Source organism: Schistocerca nitens, chromosome 5, assembly GCF_023898315.1.
Source record: "Schistocerca nitens isolate TAMUIC-IGC-003100 chromosome 5, iqSchNite1.1, whole genome shotgun sequence".
NCBI classification, from domain to species: Eukaryota; Metazoa; Arthropoda; class Insecta; order Orthoptera; family Acrididae; genus Schistocerca; species Schistocerca nitens.
In genome coordinates, this window is record NC_064618.1 from 756,570,614 (window position 1) to 756,589,727 (window position 19,114).

At 42.5% G+C, this 19,114-nt stretch overlaps 1 protein-coding gene across 1 annotated transcript in view; it reads left to right on the forward strand.

Annotated features, from left to right (window-relative positions):
- Positions 1-16,361, forward strand: part of LOC126260700 (uncharacterized) — a 64,277-nt gene extending 47,916 nt beyond the window's left edge. The window contains exons 7-9 of the mRNA XM_049958035.1: positions 4,365-4,466; positions 7,301-7,456; positions 16,305-16,361. Of these exons, the coding sequence (XP_049813992.1) occupies positions 4,365-4,466; positions 7,301-7,456; positions 16,305-16,361 (315 nt within the window). The remainder of the gene's footprint in view (positions 1-4,364; positions 4,467-7,300; positions 7,457-16,304) is intronic.
- Positions 16,362-19,114: the final 2,753 nt, after the last annotated feature.

Here is a 19,114-nt window from a genome sequence, read left to right on the forward strand (position 1 = left end):
CAGTATTTGATTCTCTTTCCCCACAACATTTTCTATATGATCCTTCCAATTTAAGTTGTTCCAATTGTAATTATTAGGTATTTAGTTGAATTTAAGGCCTTGAGATTTGACTGATTTATGGCACATGTGCATGAGCTCACACGTTTCATTATTTAGGGTCAATTGGCAATTTTCGCACCACACAGATATCTTTTCTAATAATTTTGCAAGTTTTTTCGATCTCGTGATGACTTTACTAGACGATAAACGACAGTATCGTCTCCAAACAATCTAAGACGTCAGCTCAGATTCTCCTAAATCGTTTGTATAGATAAATAACAGCAGAGTGCCTATAACACTACCTTGGGGAACTTCTCTTTTAATGGATGACTTTCCAAGAATTTCTACGAATTGTGATCTCGCGACAGGAAATTACGAATCGAGTTACAACCTAACTGAGACGATATTCCATAAGCACGCAATTTGACTACAAACTCTTGTGAAATATGGACTCAATTTGAAATCCCTTGTCAATAGCACTCAGCACTTTGTGTGAGTGTGTTTCACAAGAACGATGTTTTCAAAATCACTGTTGACTGCGTCAACAGACCGTTCCCTTCGAGTCAATTCATAATATTCGAACACAATACATGTTCCGAAACACTGTTACATATCGACAGTAATGATATAGGCCGGTAATTTAGTGGTTAACTCCTACTGCCTTTCTTCAATATTGATGAGATGATTGTTACTTATGGAGCTATGCATCAGCATACCCTAAAAGGAACCTAATTGGTATACAGTCTGGACAGGAAGACTAGCTTTTGTTAGTGACGTCAGTTGCTCACTTCTACAAGGGTATGCTTCTAAGTTATGTTGGCAGCTGTTCTTGATTCGAATTCTGTAATATTTACTTCGTCTTCTTTGGTGAAGTAATTTCGGAAGACTGTGTTTAGTAACTCTGCTTTAGCACCATTGTCATCGACACGATTTCCATCGCTGTCTTTGAGAGAAGGCATTGATTGTGTCTTGCCAGTTGCATACTTTACATACGATGAGAATCTCTCTGGATTTTCTGCCAGGTTTCTAGACAAAGTTTTCTTTTGTAAACTGTTGTAAGCATCTCTCGTTGAAGTCCACGCTAAATTACGAGCTTCAGTAAAAGGTCTCCAATCTTGGAGATTTTGCGTCCGTTTAAATGTGGCATACTTTTTTCGTTGTTTCTGCAACCGTGTTCCGACCCGTTTTGTGTACCAAGGGGTATCAGCTCCGTCGTTTGTTAATGTATTTGGTATAAATCTCTCAATTGCTATCGATACTATTTTTCTGAATTCAAGCCACATCAGGCCTACACATACCGATACATTGTTAATTTGGAAGGGGACTTTCAGTAAGGAATCAAGTTACTTTCTATCAACTTCGTAGAATCGGCATATTTTTCGTTACTTTTTGGAGCATTTGGGAATTACGGTTTTCAGTCTCGATACAACAGCCCTGTGTTCACTAATCCTTGAATCCGTTTGATACTCGTTATAAGCTCAGAATTATTTGTTCCTAAGAGGTCAAGTGTGTTCCCACAATCGTTTACTATTCGAATGAGCTCTTGAACTAACTGCTCGAAATAATTTTCAGAGAATACGTTCATCACAATTTCGGACGATGTTTTACGCATACCTCCTAATTTAAACATGTATTTTCGCCAACATATGGGGTGTAAATTAAAGGCACCACCAACTATACTTCTATAATTGTACTAGAGCAATAGTGTATCACATAGACTATTAAATGCAGTGTTGACAAGATTTCCTCGACTGCGACACTTTTAAATTTGAAGTGGACATTTTATCCTAGGAAGTGGGAAACCTTACTTTACCAGAGCATACTTTTTCTTAATTTAATAAAGTGACTGCTGCACACATAAAGTGAATGCTACCATTTCAAAACGGAATAAGAAAATGTAACAAACTTCTTTTGTAGTGCTGGATAGAGGCGGAAGTCTGAAAAGTTTTCCAAGGTACATTACTTTTCCCTACAGGAAAAAAAAAAAAAATGAAACTTCCTGGCAGATTAAAACTGTGTGCCCGACCGAGACTCGAACTCGGGACCTTTGGTGCCCGCGAAAGGCAAAGGTCCCGAGTTCGAGTCTCGGTCGGGCACACAGTTTTAATCTGCCAGGAAGTTTCATATCAGCGCACACTCCGCTGCAGAGTGAAAATCTCATGCTGAAAAAAAAAAAAATTCTACTGAACAAGTCTATGTAAATTGCGTTGCCAAAGAATGTCTATGTTCGTGAGATATGTTTTACGATACTGGGAAATGGGTTTTGCATTAGACTAATTTCATCGTCATCGGTGTCAATCACCTCATTTCAATGAATTTAATTGAGTTATAAATCAATAACATTTATTTCAATGCATCGCAAAGCAATATGGTTCCTACTCTTCCTAGGAATTTAATGTCTTTAAATGACTTCCTATTTTATCAGGATTATTCAGGTGCTTCATTTTTTAAAGGAAATGACAAGGAATGATGAGTCTGGAGTCAAACTTTGCCTGAAGGTGGAACAGATTGAACGAAATAGTGAGGAACTGGTGAAGTTACGATCTTCGAATCTAAAGTCATACCAGTGATAATATGTATTATCGCTTGCTCTTCTGGCTGAAACCACGTTTGTTATGAAATGACCTCATTTAGTAATTAACGGACTGAAGGCAAAGTTTAATAGTTGCTTTAGCAATGTAGCATCTATCAAGAAAGATGACTATTTCAAATAATTGAGGTAGTTTGCTTTATTAATACTCGAAACTTACTGTATTAGTGGCGTGTATCCCAAGAAATCACAAGAAAATAGTGCCAAGGCATATACGTGTGATATGACTGTAAACGAAGAATTAGACACATTTCGAAACCTCGGCTAGTGTGAAGACAACTTTTCCACTCAAATGACGTCATTTTCCAGAATATAAGAACTACTCAGCTCACCTGAAGGCTACCGTGAGAGCGCTCTCAGCTAGAACAAACAGTTGCACAAGCAAAATTTTAACAGCGAGCGAGAGCAGTTCTTCGTTCCGCATTAAGTCGTGTGTCCATTACCGCCTCTCCCTGCGGCAGTCGTTATCAACACACGGCCCTAGTGACCTCGACGTGGACGCTATGTCAGCCTGATTCCTGTTCCTTACTCAACAAGTAACAGCTGCTGCGTAAGTTTCACGTGTAGCAGATATATTTAAACTTACCACCAGTTCTGATGCAAGTTATATTACTACAAGAACATCGAACAGTAGAAACAGTTGAGATGAGAGGAACCAGTGCTAATATTAAATTTTTACATACTTAGCAGGTAGTTCAACATTAATAACATAATTCATAGAAGCCGCGCATTGTTTCCACATTCCAGTCGTGTCAACAATTAAACTTTCACCGATTTTGTGGATGAACTTCCCATTACCAATGGTTAAGGCAATTTTCACATTTCAGAAGAAACAGACCTCAAAATGGTCAAAGGCATGTTACTTAGCAGGAATATGAAAAGACCCTCTCACGATTAAGGAAAAAATGAAATATAGACTTGTTTCATTTGCGCATAAGTAAACAATACTTGAAAAAATATGAGCTATAAAATGTTCGGTCGATGTGAGTAGCGTAAATGGATTCCAGACGGGAACTGAAACAAATTTTTGTCTATTATGGATGGGAAGAATGGAAAGAGTCTAATACAGCAAGTTCCATAGTTCTAATTTAATCTGTCATTTTAATTTATGATTCTATTTATGCAAATCAGTTCGTCCTTTTCACTCAGGCTACATCTTTGAGTTTGTACTCTATCAGATGACTCAACAGTTGTCATTATAGAAGGTTTTTTATCTTCAAAAATCATTTTTAAGGGATATCCGGGAAAATAGACATTAATTAAGATAATTTCATACCAATGGAGTAAGTTTGTTTCAACAAAAGTGTATTTAAACGCACCACCTCGCTAAGAAAATTAATTTTAATTTGACGTAAATTAGGCATACCCATTTGCTTCTGAACAGTTTCACTAGCACAGACTAATTTCTAGACTACAACGTCACATAATCAATACATTTATTGCAATAATCGTTACATGATGCAAGACAGCAGTTTGAAGTCTCGAATTCAGCGTATGCCAGCGAAACTGTTTACCGCAAACTGACTACGAATGCAGTTTTATCGTTATTCATACCATATACTTATATATTTGAAAATAAATTTCGATGGTCATTACTTGTACATTTATAACACATTTGTATGTATCTGTAGAACTATCATAGCATCTTGAAGATCAATTTATAGTAATTGCATGTGCATATTGAATCAGAATTAACACAAGCGTGTGTAACTTGTGTCGTTCCATGTACATACAGAAGACAGACTCTGGCTGGGTCTTCAAGTACGGCTCATACCTGGCAGCCATAGCAGAGCAGCTACTGCTCTACTGCTGGTTTGGGAACGATGTCCTGACAGAGGTAAGTTCTCCAACGTATATCCAGTGTCGAGGACAAGTTACTGGCGTTACTTCCCTAACGCCCTGAGAAAAAAGATATCTGTACAATTCAAGACGTTACGTCACTTAAGAAATGTTATTACACGTAGAATATCACTAATATCCGTCTCACTGCTTCTAGGTGTGTCATCTGCACCTTACGATTTATGGGTGAAGGTACGTGGTGTACCGGTATCATTTTCTCCCCTACTTTTTGTCTGTGGACATGCTGGTCACTGACTCACACTGAACTGTAAACATGTTGGTTAATCGTATAAGCTGATAAAGGGAGCGTGCAGAATATTCTTATAGAATTTATAAGTAGTATCAGGAACATAAGATGTTTTCCATCACGTGCCTCTGTATTCCCCACATAGTAAAAGTAAATAGTTCTTCGGGCCATTAAAGAGTCTAGCGTCTGTCACGAGGTATTACAGACCAGTTACAAACTTTTGTTTTATAATATACTCTCATCGAGGTACAGTTTATATTAAATACAATTTATGTTGATTGGAACTGTTTTTCCCTTATTTTGTAGACTAGAAGTTGCAACAGACGGACTAACTCCAAATGGGACATCTATTTTCCATGGTGACTGTTTTACCAATCATGCCACTTAAACACACTTATGTCAGAACAATATCGTTGTAAAGACTTGAAGTATAGGTGGAATGGAAGAGAATCTTTGCATCAGAATCGGAGATAATTCATACAGATCAATTGGCAGTACATTGTCACGAACAATACGCGTCTAGGTTAGAAATTCAGTCTCCCTCAAACTTTGTTTGCATCGTCATCTACAGTCGCACTTTCTGCAGTACAACACTTTTTTAAAGATAAATTATTATTGAATGTTTACAACATTTGCTTAAGGATAACAACTATCTAGCGTATGTAACACCATCCCCCCACCCCTGTCCTTCCAAATACGTAAACCATATTCAGAAGGCGCGACTGCGCGATAATTTGTAGTATCACTTGAATTCCGCGCACCTGTTGGCTGATTAACAACAGAAGCACCGTGAGTCAACTACACTACTGGCCATTAAATTGCTACACTACGAAGATGATGTGCTACAGGCGCGAAATTTAGCCGACAGGAAGAAGATGCTGTGATATGCAAATTATTAGCTTTTCAGAGCATTCACACAAGGTTGGCGCCGGTGGCGACACCTAGAACGTGATGACATAAGGAACCGATTTCTCATACACAAACAGCAGTTGACCGGCATTGCCTGATGAAACGTTATTTTGATGACTTGTGTAAGGAGGAGAAATGCGTACCATCACGTCGGATAAGGGACGAATTGTAGCATATCGCGATTGCGGTTTATCGTATCGCGACATTGCTGCTCGCGTTGGTCGAGATCAAATGACTGTTAGCAGAATATGGAATCGGTGGGTTCAGGAGGGTGATACGGAACGCCGTGCTGGATCCCAACGGCCTCGTATCACTATCAGTAGAGATAACAGGCATCTTATCCGCAAGGCTGTAACGGATCGTGCAGCCACGTCTCGATCCCTGAGCCAACAGATGGGGACGTTTGCAAGACAAAAACCATCTGCACGAACAGTTCGACGACGTTTGCAGCAGCATGGACTATCAGGTCGGAGACCATGGCTGCGGTTACCCCTGACGCTGCATCACAGACAGGAGCGCCTGCGATGGTGTACTCAACGGCGAACCTGGGTGCACGAATGGCAAAACGTCATATTTCGGATGAACACAGGTTCTGTTTACAGCATCATGATGGTCGCATCCGTGTTTGGCGACATCGCGGTGAACGCACATTGGAAGCGTGTATTCGTCATCATCATACTGGCGTATCACCCGGCGTGATGGTATGGGGTGCCATTAGTTACACGCCTCGGTCACTGGTCACCTCTTGATCGCATTGACGGCACTTTGAACAGTGGACGCTAAAATTCGGATGCGTTACGACCCATGGCTCTACCCTGCATTCGATCCCTGCTCAACCCTACGTTTCAGCAGGATGATGCACGACCGCATGTTGCAGGTCCTGTACGGGCCTTTCTGGATACAGAAAATGTTCGACTGCTGCCCTGGCCTGCATATTCTTCAGATCTTTCACCGATTGAAAACTTCTGGTCAATGGTGGCCGAGCAACTGGCTCATCACAATACGCCAGTCACTACTCTTGACGAATAGTGGTATCGTGTTGAAGCTGCATGGGCAGCTGTACCTGTACACGCCATCCAAGATCTGTTTGACTCAATGCCCAGGAGTATCAAGGTCGTTATTACGGCCAGTGGTGGTTGTTCTGGGTACTGATTTCTTAGGATCTATGCACCAAAATTGCGTGAAAATGTAATCACATGTCAGTTCTAGTATAATATATTTGTCCAATGAATACCCGTTTATCATCTACATTTCTTCTTGGTGTAGCAATTTTAATGGCCAGTACTGTATTTTAATTACTATTCTTTCGTCCCATAATTTCATATTACGTGCTACTAAACTTACTTCTTATGAGCAGAGCAATATTATTAGGAATATTTACAAGGAGCACGTTACAAAGAATACTCTAACGTTAAAGGAAGATTGTGCCAGGCGATCAGTCGGCGGAAAATCACGAGAAGGAATTGACGATGGTGCCCAGCATCTGTGGCCATGCTTTCACACCTGCATTGACACAGCAGCGGTTACCTCCGTCCTTATTGATGAAAATGAATACACTGTTCTATGCTATATTGCGATTATAGAGTTTAGGCTACATATCTTACAAATATTTCAAGCTATCACTCGCCCTTGTGGCTTTTCTCGCCGTTCACATTGGTTGCTGACGCGCTGCGCAGAGCGAGCGCCTGCAGCTGTCGGCCTACAGCAGCCAGTGGGTGGGGGCCTCGCCTCGCTGCCGCAAGGAGCTGCGCCTCTTCCTGTGCCGCGCCCACAGCCCGCTGCGACTGACGGCCAGCAAGTTCTACACCATCTCCAGGGAGACCTTCCTACTGGTAGGTCGGGATGCATTGCTTGATTGTTGCACCTCCAGATCCTCACATCCCATCCCCTCCGTCACTCACATTGCTGAACTGGCGAAACACCCACGAAGCATGATGTCATTACCTTCAGACTTCTATTAACTTTCTATTAATTTTGTCGACATCGCGCTTCGCACGTTAAACAAAACAGTTGGGTCCATATTATTGAGCTCCTGATATATGGAGTGTCCATAATAAAGGTTCCAGTTTCAAAATGCTGTAGAAAGAGAGTCGCTACTCAGAATGACGTCAAATTTGAACAACGTTTTATTGACGTTAAACCGTAAAATTACTACTGGTTCACCAAGGGTTATTAATCTCAATCAGTACACAAAATGTTAAGTGGAAGTAGGTGCCAAGGAATAACTGGCGAAATTACACACAACTTTGAGTAACACTCTTTATTAAAATTTGGTGCAAGACTTTACGATATTTAAAAAAAAAACAACAATCATTTAACACACAAGTCACAATTTACGATAGGAAAGGACTTTTAAATTATTAAATTATTATAAAAAAAATTTCTCGCCAGTAAAAGGCAAGTACAGGCAAGCAATTTAACGTATACACCGCCACGCTGTATAGTATTTCAAGCTCAGCTAAATTACAGGTGAATTTCACTCCATTCATTAAATGGTGCAGAATCTAACTTGTCTGCAACATATAAAGACAATGATGTTTACAAAAGTTCTCAAAATAGAAAAACCAAAACGCATGAGTCATGCACACGGGGAAAGCAGTTGATCGGACATCTGGCGAAGATGTGGCCGGAGCATTTCAGGAGAAGTCGAGCAGTAGTGTGCAAACTTGCGATCACTGTGAATTGCTTGAGCGCTGAACAAGCCTGCGAGCACGGTGCATAAAATTCTGCGAAACATCCTGCATTGTTATTCTTTTAGAGTCCCCCATGCTCAGGAGTTTCTTCCGGCGACCTATTAGCAAGATGAACGTTCTCTTTGGAATTTCTTCGTCGCATGGAAGTGGACAATAAATGGCCATAGAACATTCTGTGGACAGACGAAACTATTTCCACCACCAAGGATATGCCATACGGAGAACTGAATACGGGCTACCGTACCACTTAGTACGGTACCACAGGTACGCGAGAGAACTTGCCCCCATTCTAACAGCCGTGTACCGCAAGTCTCTAGAGGAACGGAAGGTTCCAAATCATTGGAAAAGAGCACAGGTAGTTCCAGGTTTCAAGAAGGGTCGTCGAGCAGATGCGCAAAACTATAGGCCTATATCTCTGACATCGATCTGTTGTAGAATTTTAGGACATGTTTTTTTTCTCGCGTATCATGTCATTTCCGTAAAGCCAGAATCTACGAATCTACTCTGTAGGAATCAACATGGATTCCGGAAAGACCCAGAAAATATTTGATACAGGCTCCCAGGTAGATGCTACTTTCCTGACTTCCGGAAGGCGTTCGATACAGTTCCGCACTGTCGCCCGATAAACAAAGTAAGAGCCTACAGAATATCAGACCAGCTGTGTGGCTGGATTGAAGAGTTTTTAACAAACAGAACACAGCATGTTGTTCTCAATGGGGAGACGTCTACAGACGTTAAAGTAACCTCTGGCGTGACACAGGAGAGTGTTATGGAACCACTTCTTTCCACAATATATATAAATGACCTAGTAGATAGTGTCGGAAGTTCCACGCGACTTTTCGCGGATGATGCTGTAGTACACAGAGAAGTTGCAGCATTAAAAAATTGCAGCGAAATGCAGGAAGATCTGCTGCGGATAGGCACTTGGTGCAGGGAGTGGCAACTGACCCTTAACATAGACAAATGTAATGTATTGCGAATACATAGAAAGAAGGATCTTTTATTGTATGATTATATGATAGCGGAACAAACACTGGTAGCAGTTACTTCTGTAAAATATCTGGAGTATGCGTACGGAACGATTTGAAGTGGAATGATCATATAAAACTAATTGTTGGTAAGGCGGGTGCCAGGTTGAGATTCATTGGGAGAGTCCTTAGAAAGTATAGTCCATCAACAAAGGAGGTGGCTTACAAATTCCCATTCGTTGTGGTACGACCTTGCCGTGGTGAATGACCTAAGTAACGGTGCCGCAACTATTGACTGTCAAACTTTTGCAGCCAAGTACGTTTAACGGTATGGACGGTGTAATGTTTAACGCAAACAATAGCCGCCGTATTGCAATTCGTCTGTCATTTGTAGCCAAATTCATTTACGTTAAGACGATTATATTTGCGTCTATTGGTAAAATGTCCGTTATTTTTTTTCATGACTTTTCCCCCCTGTGTTAATAATATTGTTCAAATTTGACGTCACTCTGAGCGGCGGTTCTCTTTATACAGCGTTTTTAAACTGGAACTTTAATTATGGTCATTCTGTATATCAGTGGCATTTCGAGATACGTATACTTCTGGACATTAAAACTACATCACCGGTGCTGTGTCCGTAGTTGGTACGGCATGTCCTGGCTAACTACGAACACTGCAAATGTTTAGTACATAAATCAATAAAATATTATCACTTTTATTTACAATATGTACAAAAAATAAAATATACAAGTTCTGAGTCAAATCCAGTAATGTCCATCAGTCGTACATCAGTGAATGGTGGATTTGAACATAGTCTGAAGATCAGTAGCGTCGCGAACTGTTCGCTGTGTTTCATTGTGAGTCTACTGGGATCTGAGTGGCGGAACCCGGGGAGCGGCGTCTTCAGAATACACGCGGACGGATACACTGGAACGCAGCGAGTGAAACCGAAGGTGTCCGTAACCTCACCCGTAGGAATAAGACGAGTTAGCTAGTGCCTTCATGTGTCGAGCGGTGGGACCACGTAATGCATCTAAACCACTGTTGAGCATGTTTATTTTGGTGGTCTAGGTGTTCTCGTATGGGGAAGCTAGGGTGACTCGCTTTGGTGTCAGCTGTGTCCTCTGTTAAGACTTGGGCGGCGCGCCGTGAGCGCTTGACATAAAATATCATCGACACAGGCAGCTTGGTAGGATAGTGCGTTTACAGTATAGGAGAACTAAAATATTGTTAATTTTTTTTGGGATTTGGGAATACAGAGAGTGCGAATTTTACTACAAGAAGTTTCCAATTCCGACATTAACTACACTACTGGCCATTAAAATTGCTACACCAAGAAGAAATGCAGATGATAAACGGGTATTCATTGGACAAATATATTATACTAGAACTGACATGTGATTACATTTTCGAGCAATTTGGGTGCGTAGATCCTGAGAAATCAGTACCCAGAACAACCATCCCTGGCCGTAATAACGGCCTTGATACGCCTGGGCATTGAGTCAAACAGAGCTTGGATGGCGTGTACAGGTACACCTGTCCATGCAGCTTCAACACGATACCACAGTTCATCAGGAGTAGTGATGGGGTAATGTGACGAGCCAGTTGCTCGGCCACCATTGACTATATCTTTTCGATTGCTGAGAGATCTGGAGAATCTGGTGGCCAGGGCAGAAGTCGAACATTTTCTGTATGCAGAATGGCCCGTACAGGACCTGCAACATGCGGTCGTGCATTATCCTGCTGAAATGTAGGGTTTCGCAGGGATAGAATGAAGGGTAGAGCCACGGGTCGTAACACATCTGAAATGTAACGTCCACTGTCCAAAGTGCCGTCAATGCGAACAAGGGGTGACCGAGACCTGTAACCAATGGCACCCCATACCATCACGCCGGGTGATACGCCAGTATAACGATGCCGAATACTCACTTCCAATGTGTGTTCACCGCTATGTCGCCAAACACGGATGTGACCATCATGATGCTGTAAACAGAACATGGATTCCTCGAAAAAATGACGTTTTGCCATTCGTGCACCCAGGTTCGTCGTTGAGTACACCGTCGCAGGCGCTCCTGTCTGTGATGCAGCGTCAAGGGTAACCGTAGCCACGGTCTCCGAGCTGATAGTCCATGCTGCTGCAAACGTCTAACTGTTCGTGCAAATGGTTGTTGTGTTGCAAACGTCCCAATCTGTTGACTGAGGGATCGAGACGTGGCTGCACGGTCCGTTACAGCCACAAGGATAAGATGCCTGCCATCTCGACTGCTAGTGATACGAGGCCGTTGGGATCCAGCACGGCGTTCCGTATTACCCTCCTGAACCCACCGATTGCATATTCTGTTAACAGTCAGTGGATCTCGACCAACGCGAGCAGCATTGTCGCGATACGATAAACCGCAATCGCGATAGGCTACAATCCGACCTTTATCAAAGTCGGAAACGTGATGGTACGCATATCTCCTCCTTACACGAGGTATCACAACAACCTTTCACCAGGCAACGCCGGTCAACTGCTGTTTGTGTATGAGAAATCGGTTGGAAACTTGCCTCATGTCCGCAAGTGAATGCTCTGAAAAGTTAATCATTTGCATATCACAGCATCTTCTTCATGTGGTTAAATTTCGCGTTTGTTGCACGTCATCTTCGTGGTGTAGCAATTTTAATGGCCAGTAGTGTATAACTCTAACCCATTGCTCTAGCTCTGGCCATTGAATCGAACTGAACCTGGACGGCAGCTGCGGATACCTCACCCCACGTTGCTTCAGTTACATTCCAGAGACCACCAGGAAGAGTGGCTGGTGAGCGGTGTCATACCAGTCTCTCACCAACACATTACGAGACGTTTCGATGAGTCGAGCTCTGGGGAAATGGGCCGACCAGGACTAAGGTCGAGCACACACTATATTGAGTACATCAGGACAGCACCAGCCAAAATGTGTTATCTTTTTGAAACATAACCTCAAGGAGGTAACAAATATAGCGGACAGCTGCCGGCCTTCACATGTTAGAAATCAAATATAACTGACTGACCATTCGTACCGGATAATGCAGTTGTTTATGTGTAGGTGTTAACACTTTTTGAATAGAAAACTGAATGAAAAGTCCAATAGTCTACTATTTCTGTATTTATTTAAGTCGATTAGAGACTCACAAAACCATCTTCGCAAGTTTTAAGTTGCCTCTTCTGGTGTATATAATGCATTGTCGTGTGGTATAGGGAGCTATAACAGAGTGTTGTACAGTAACAGTTGGCGTGGCTAGGCGAAGTCCGCAGCCTTCTTCTACTGGTAAAACCATCATCTATGATGAATGTCCAGTGTACGCTAGGATCACGATGAACTGTTCGTCACCTGACCGATTAAAATATTTTTACTGTGGACGTGTGTCGAGCACGCCCCTCATAATAGACCTGTGTCAAGCACGCCCCTCATAAATGCTATCCAGATAGCTATCCAGTAGCTGACACGCTTATGTGTGTTTGTATCATCGCAATAGAAATCGTAGGGGCTGACAATAGAAGGTACAAGGTGTCCTGCGTGTTGCCTGAGGATCTGCAGTGGCTGCTGTCCACTCATGGTTTAGGAAATCGAAATAAATAACAGCTGTTGCGGACAATTGCACTTTGCATTCAGTTTTATATTTTAACAGTTTTAAGACCCGTATGCAAACACCCGTGTTATACTATATGAAATGCCAATCGATTATGTATAATTTGCTGTGGCTGCCGTAGTTTTAAAATTAAAAGAAATTAAACGGCTGTTGTCTAAATTACAGGCTAAGCGAACCAGAGGTGATGATGTGAACCCGATGGCAACCCATACCTTCTCGCCGGATGCTGGCTCTGTAGGACAATGGCGAATGCAGACTGGCAACGACTGTCCACCTCGCAGCCTCCACACAAGGACACTCCCATGTGAATGCTTGGGCTCGTTCAGAAGGACGCCGTGGTGGCATTCAGGTGTCAGCTGTCGCTAGGCACACCACTGTCGGGAGCTCCTCTCTCTGCTGCCGCGCCAAGGGAAGCCAAAAGAATGGTCACCGTCTTGACAGTCTGTGATGTTCCTCGCGTGTATACTGGACATAAGAGTTTTCTGAGAATCGTACGCGTCACGAGGTAAAAGACTATACTGGGAAAAATGAACACTTCGATCACGTTTGAAGTGGCCTTCTTCTGGGTCTTCTGGCGTACTGTAACCGTGGGTGAAACTTTGGTTTCTCCAGCACAGTTTTTTACATTATGACGCTGTACGATACACAGAAAACTTTTATGTCTACAGACTCTGGTCGCGGAAGCCTAATCAGTGATAATTACCTTGTTATAAACGATACCACGTTGTGACACGAGGTACGTGACGTGGCTGTACGGTCCTGCCTGCCGAGCTAGCAGTATGTCCGACATCACGGTCCTAGTCGTGCGTGGCTACTGAGATACTGTGTGGCCACCCTTGACCCACTGATTCTATATTCGCAACCAAAATGCGATCAGCAAATTCACGGCACAATAAAACAAAGATTCGGAAGGCCACGCTACTGCGTGCTGACGAATTCCGAAACGAAGCAACCAACACTAAAATGCCATTTTTGAATGATAAACATAATGCGTAAGTTTCCAAATGGTTCAAATGGCTTTGAGCACTATGGGACTTAACTTCTGAGGTCATCAGTCCTCTAGAACTTAGAACTACTTAAACCTAACTAACCTAAGGATATCACGTACATCCATGCCCGAGGCAGGATTCGAACCTGCGACCGTAGAGGCAGCGCGGTTCCAGACTGAAGCGCCTAGAACCGCTCGGCCACAGCGGCCGGCGCGGAAGGTTTCCTGGTGTACAGAACATAGACGGCATTACTCCTACGTACTCCGTGCGATTGCACTGAAATGTCCGTTTGATGTTTGCTGCATGCTCCCAGCATAGTGTTGAGATGATCAGCAGTGTAGAACTGTGTGATACGAATAATGTTACATTTGTATATAACACTGGCATAATCTGTGAATTGATTACTACTACTACTACTACTACCACTAATAGTACTATTACACTGTCCACTCACGTTAATGTAACCACCTGTCAAAAGCCTGAACGAGAAGGAAGACAGTCAGTGGGGTGTTGGAAAGCACGGACAGGGATTTAGATCCATGCTTACGCCAGTGCCGTTGTCAGCTGCGCGTAGTTTCTCGGTTCAGGATCCTTGGTCCGGACAGCTCCGTCGTGATGGTCCCACAGACTCTCGACTGATTTTAAATCCGGGGGACTTGACGGACAAAGAATGAAACTTCCCCTTTAGAAAAATTTATACACGACTGTGCTTAAACTGACACACAATATTTTTTTTTTTAGCGCAACGCAATCTGACTTTCAAAAATCTCTACAAAAGAATAGCCCTGGCTAACATTAAACTATACCTTTCACAAATCACTAAATCACTTACCTCACAATAATCTTCGTTTCTCCCACTACTGCAATACAGCAAGCGCCACTACTGCCAGCTAAATAAAAGATTCAAACTATGGAAGGCACTAACTACTGATAGGGATAGTTAGCAAATGAAAGATATTAATAGAGAACAAACATTGTATTTACCTTGATATCATCATTTATAAATATAGCAGTTCATGACAAATTTCAAAACTCCGCCATCTCTCTCCCCACATCCACCACTGCTGGCGGCTCACCTCCAACTGCGCAACGCTACGCGCTGTTCACAGCCAGCTGCCTAACACTACAATGGCGAGTATTACAACAATGCAAAGCAGCCACAGACTGCACACAGCACAGCCAGTGATTTTCATACAGAGGTGACGTTACCAATAAAAAAACCTAAACAGCCTACTTACAAGAAGTGTGGAGCTTTTCGAACCAAGCACGCACACTACGAGATGAATGATACGTTGCAATGTCCCGTTGGTAGATACCATAATGGCGACGAAAACAAACACTATGTATGGGTTGAAATGCTCCCCGACGATGGATACATACTTGTTTTGATCCACTGCGCCCTTCAGAATGAAAATATCACCCGGAAAATGCCACGAAAACATTCCCCAGACCATAAAGCTCCCTCTTCCGGCTTCAGCTCTCCCGACGATTGTTGCAAGGTGTTTGCTTTCAAACGTTTCACGCCGTATAATGCAACCACCGTCTGTCCCAAAGAGTATAAAAAGTGATTCGTCTGGAAAGACCACCTGCCGCAGTGGACGTCCAGATGCGATGAACAGCAGTCAACGTGGGAGCATGTACCAGGTGCCTGATGTGGAGATCCACACGCTGGAACATTCACTCATCGTTCTTTCAGGAAATACAGTTGGTAGGCCCTTGGTTCATCTGGGCGATTAGCTGTTCAACATTTGTACGTCTATTCGCCCGTACATAACCCCGCAACCGTTGTTCACCCCTGTCGTCCATGGCCTGTGGTGCATTGCAGTTGTTTCGCCACCGGTTTTGGATAGCGCCATTTTACCATGCATAGTATAGTTTAACTATGGCGGCAAACGAAATGCTTCCACCTTTGGCCTCAAAACCAATGATAACGCCATTTTAGACTTCAGATAAATCGCTCACTTCCCGCATTACGACAATCGCTGCACTGTTTTCTACTTGACCCTCGACATGCTTTATACACCCGCCATTGCTAGTGCTGCCTGCCGTCTGCACATTGATGTGTAACGTAGGCGATCGTCACGTTAATATGAACGGGCCGTATATATTGTTTAGGTCTTTCTTTCTGCAGCTTCGTACGAATCCCTCTGAAGTTCTCCATCAGAGGAAGATGCAAGACGACAGGTCCCGACGGTTAATCGACGAAATTTAGCTTTATGTTGTTTCCTAATTTCATAATTTTGTTTGTGCTCACACTACCATATCATCATCATCATCTTAATTTCGTCATGTTGTTTTTACAGCCTAACTATTTAACGGTATTCCTGTAGCGTCGTAAACGTTTTGAGAAGTTAATGCTGCCTGTTGCGTATTACATCGTCTCCAGCGTATTTTGATTAACAGTATGGTTGTCTGTTTCAGCTGATGAATGCCTCTTTCTCCTATTATGCAGTGCTGAGGCAACTGAACTCCGATTGACCAGTCGCAGCTGACGCAGAATCTACGGTGCCAGCCGTGCCTATAATGCACTATAACCCACTGTTAGCTGTTGTAGTTACGCAATAAAAATATGAATCAGAACAACTACAATGAACATCTGTCTTTACTAACCTGCCCTATTACTATGATAAGAGCTTTCGAACGAAACCCACAAATATGATAATCATAAATCCTGTCAGATATGATGGCATCAAGTGTCTTTCCTGCATCTCCTCACAGCAAAAAGGTGCACAGGGCAGAATATTAATCTCCGAAAAAATATGCTTTTTGAATCTGAAATAAAACTCTGTCGTATCAATTACAGTCATACGGGACAGAATAAAAATTACTTTTAAGCCCGATATATTGAGGAACCGGGGTTGTTCTAATCAGAATCGACAGCAGACCAACACCGACAACGATAGTTCAGGTATACATGCCGACGTCGCAAGCTGAAGATGAACAGATAGAGAAAGTGTATGAGGATATTGAAAGGGTAATGCAGTATGTAAAGGGGGACGAAAATCTAATAGTCATGGCCGACTGGAATACAGTTGTAGGGGAAGGAGTAGAAGAAAAGGTTACAGGAGAATATGGGCTTGGGACAAGGAATGAAAGAGGAGAAAGACTAATTGAATTCTGTAACAAGTTTCAGCTAGTAATAGCGACTACCCTGTTCAAGAATCACAAGAGGAGGAGGTATACTTGGAAAAGGCCGGGAGATACGGGAAGATTTCAATTAGATTACATCATGGGCAGACAGAGATTCCGAAATCAGATACTGGATTGTAAGGCGTACCCAGGAGCAGATATAGTCTCAGATCACAATATGGTAGTGATGAAGAGTAGGCTGAAGTTCAAGACATTAGTCAGGAAGAATCAATACGCAAAGAAATGGGATACGGAAGTACTAAGGAATGACGAGATACGTTTGAAGTTCTCTAACGCTATAGATACAGCAATAAGGAATAGCGCAGTAGGCAGTACAGTTGAAGAGGAATGGACCTCTCTAAAAAGGGCCATTACAGAAGTTGGGATGGAAAACATTGGTACAAAGAATGTAGCTGCGAAGAAACCACGGGTAACAGAAGAAATACTTCAGTTGATTGATGAAAGGAGGAAGTACAAACATGTTCCGGGAAAATCAGGAATACAGAAATACAAGTCGCTGAGGAATGAAATAAAAAGGAAGTGCAGGGAAGCTAAGACGAAATGGCCGCAGGAAAAATGTGAAGACATCGAAAAAGATATGATTGTCGGAAGGACAGACTCAGCATACATGAAAGTCAAAACAACCTTTGGTGACATTAAAAAAAGCAACGGTGGTAACATTAAGAGTGCAACGGGAATTCCACTGTTAAATGCAGAGGAGAGAGCAGATAGGTGGAAAGAATACATTGAAAGCCTCTATGAGGGTGAAGATTTGTCTGATGTGATAGAAGAAGAAACGGGAGTCGATTTAGAAGAGATAGGGGATCCAGTATTAGAATCGGAATTTAAAAGAGCTTCGGAGGACTTACGGTCAAATAAGGCGGAAGGGATAGATAACATTCCATCAGAATTTCTAAAATCATTGGGGAAGTGGCAACAAAACGACTATTCACGTTGGTGTGTAGAATATGTGAGTCTGGCGATATACCATCTGACTTTCGGAAAAGTATCATCCACACAATTCCGAAGACGGCAAGAGCTGACAAGTGCGAAAATTATCGCACAATCAGCTTAACAGCTCACGCATCGAAGCTGCTTACAAGAATAATATACAGAAGAATGGAAAAGAAAATTGAGAATGCGCTAGTTGACGATCAGTTTGGCTTTAGGAAAAGTAAAGGGACGAGAGAGGCAATTCTGACGTTACGGCTAACAATGGAAGCAAGGCTAAAGAAAAATCAAGACACTTTCATAGGATTCGTCGACCTGGAAAAAGCGTTCGACAATGTAAAATGATGCAAGCTGTTCGAGATTCTGAAAAAAGTTAGGGTAAGCTATAGGGAGAGGCGGGTCATATACAATGTGTACAACAACCAAGAGGGAATAATAAGAGTGGACGATCAAGAACGAAGTGCTCGTATTAAGAAGGGTGTAAGACAAGGCTGTAGCCTTTCGCCCCTACTCTTCAATCTGTACATCGAGGAAGCAATGATGGAAATAAAAGAAAGGTTCAGGAGTGGAATTAAAATACAAGGTGAAAGGATATCAATGATACGGTTCGCTGATGACATTGCTATCCTGAGTGAAAGTGAAGAAGAATTAAATGATCTGCTGAACGGAATGAACAGTCTAATGAGTACACAGTATGGTTTGAGAGTAAATCGGAGAAAGACGAAGGTAATGAGAAGTAGTAGAAAGGAGAACAGCGAGAAACTTAACATCAGGATTGATGGTCACGAAGTCAGTGAAGTTAGGGAATTCTGCTACCTAGGCAGTAAAATAACCAATGACGGACGGAGCAAGGAGGACATCAAAAACAGACTCGCTATGGCAAAAAGGGCATTTCTGGCCAAGAGAAGTCTACTAGTATCAAATACCGGCCTTAATTTGAGGAAGAAATTTCTGAGACTGTACGTCTGGAGTACAGCATTGTATGGTAGTGAAACATGGACTGTGGGAAAACCGGAACAGAAGAGAATCGAAGCATTTGAGATGTGGTGCTATAGACGAATGTAGAAAATTAGGTGGACTGATAGGGTAAGGAATGAGGTGGTTCTACGCACAATCGGAGAGGAAAGGAATATGTGGAAAACACTGATAAG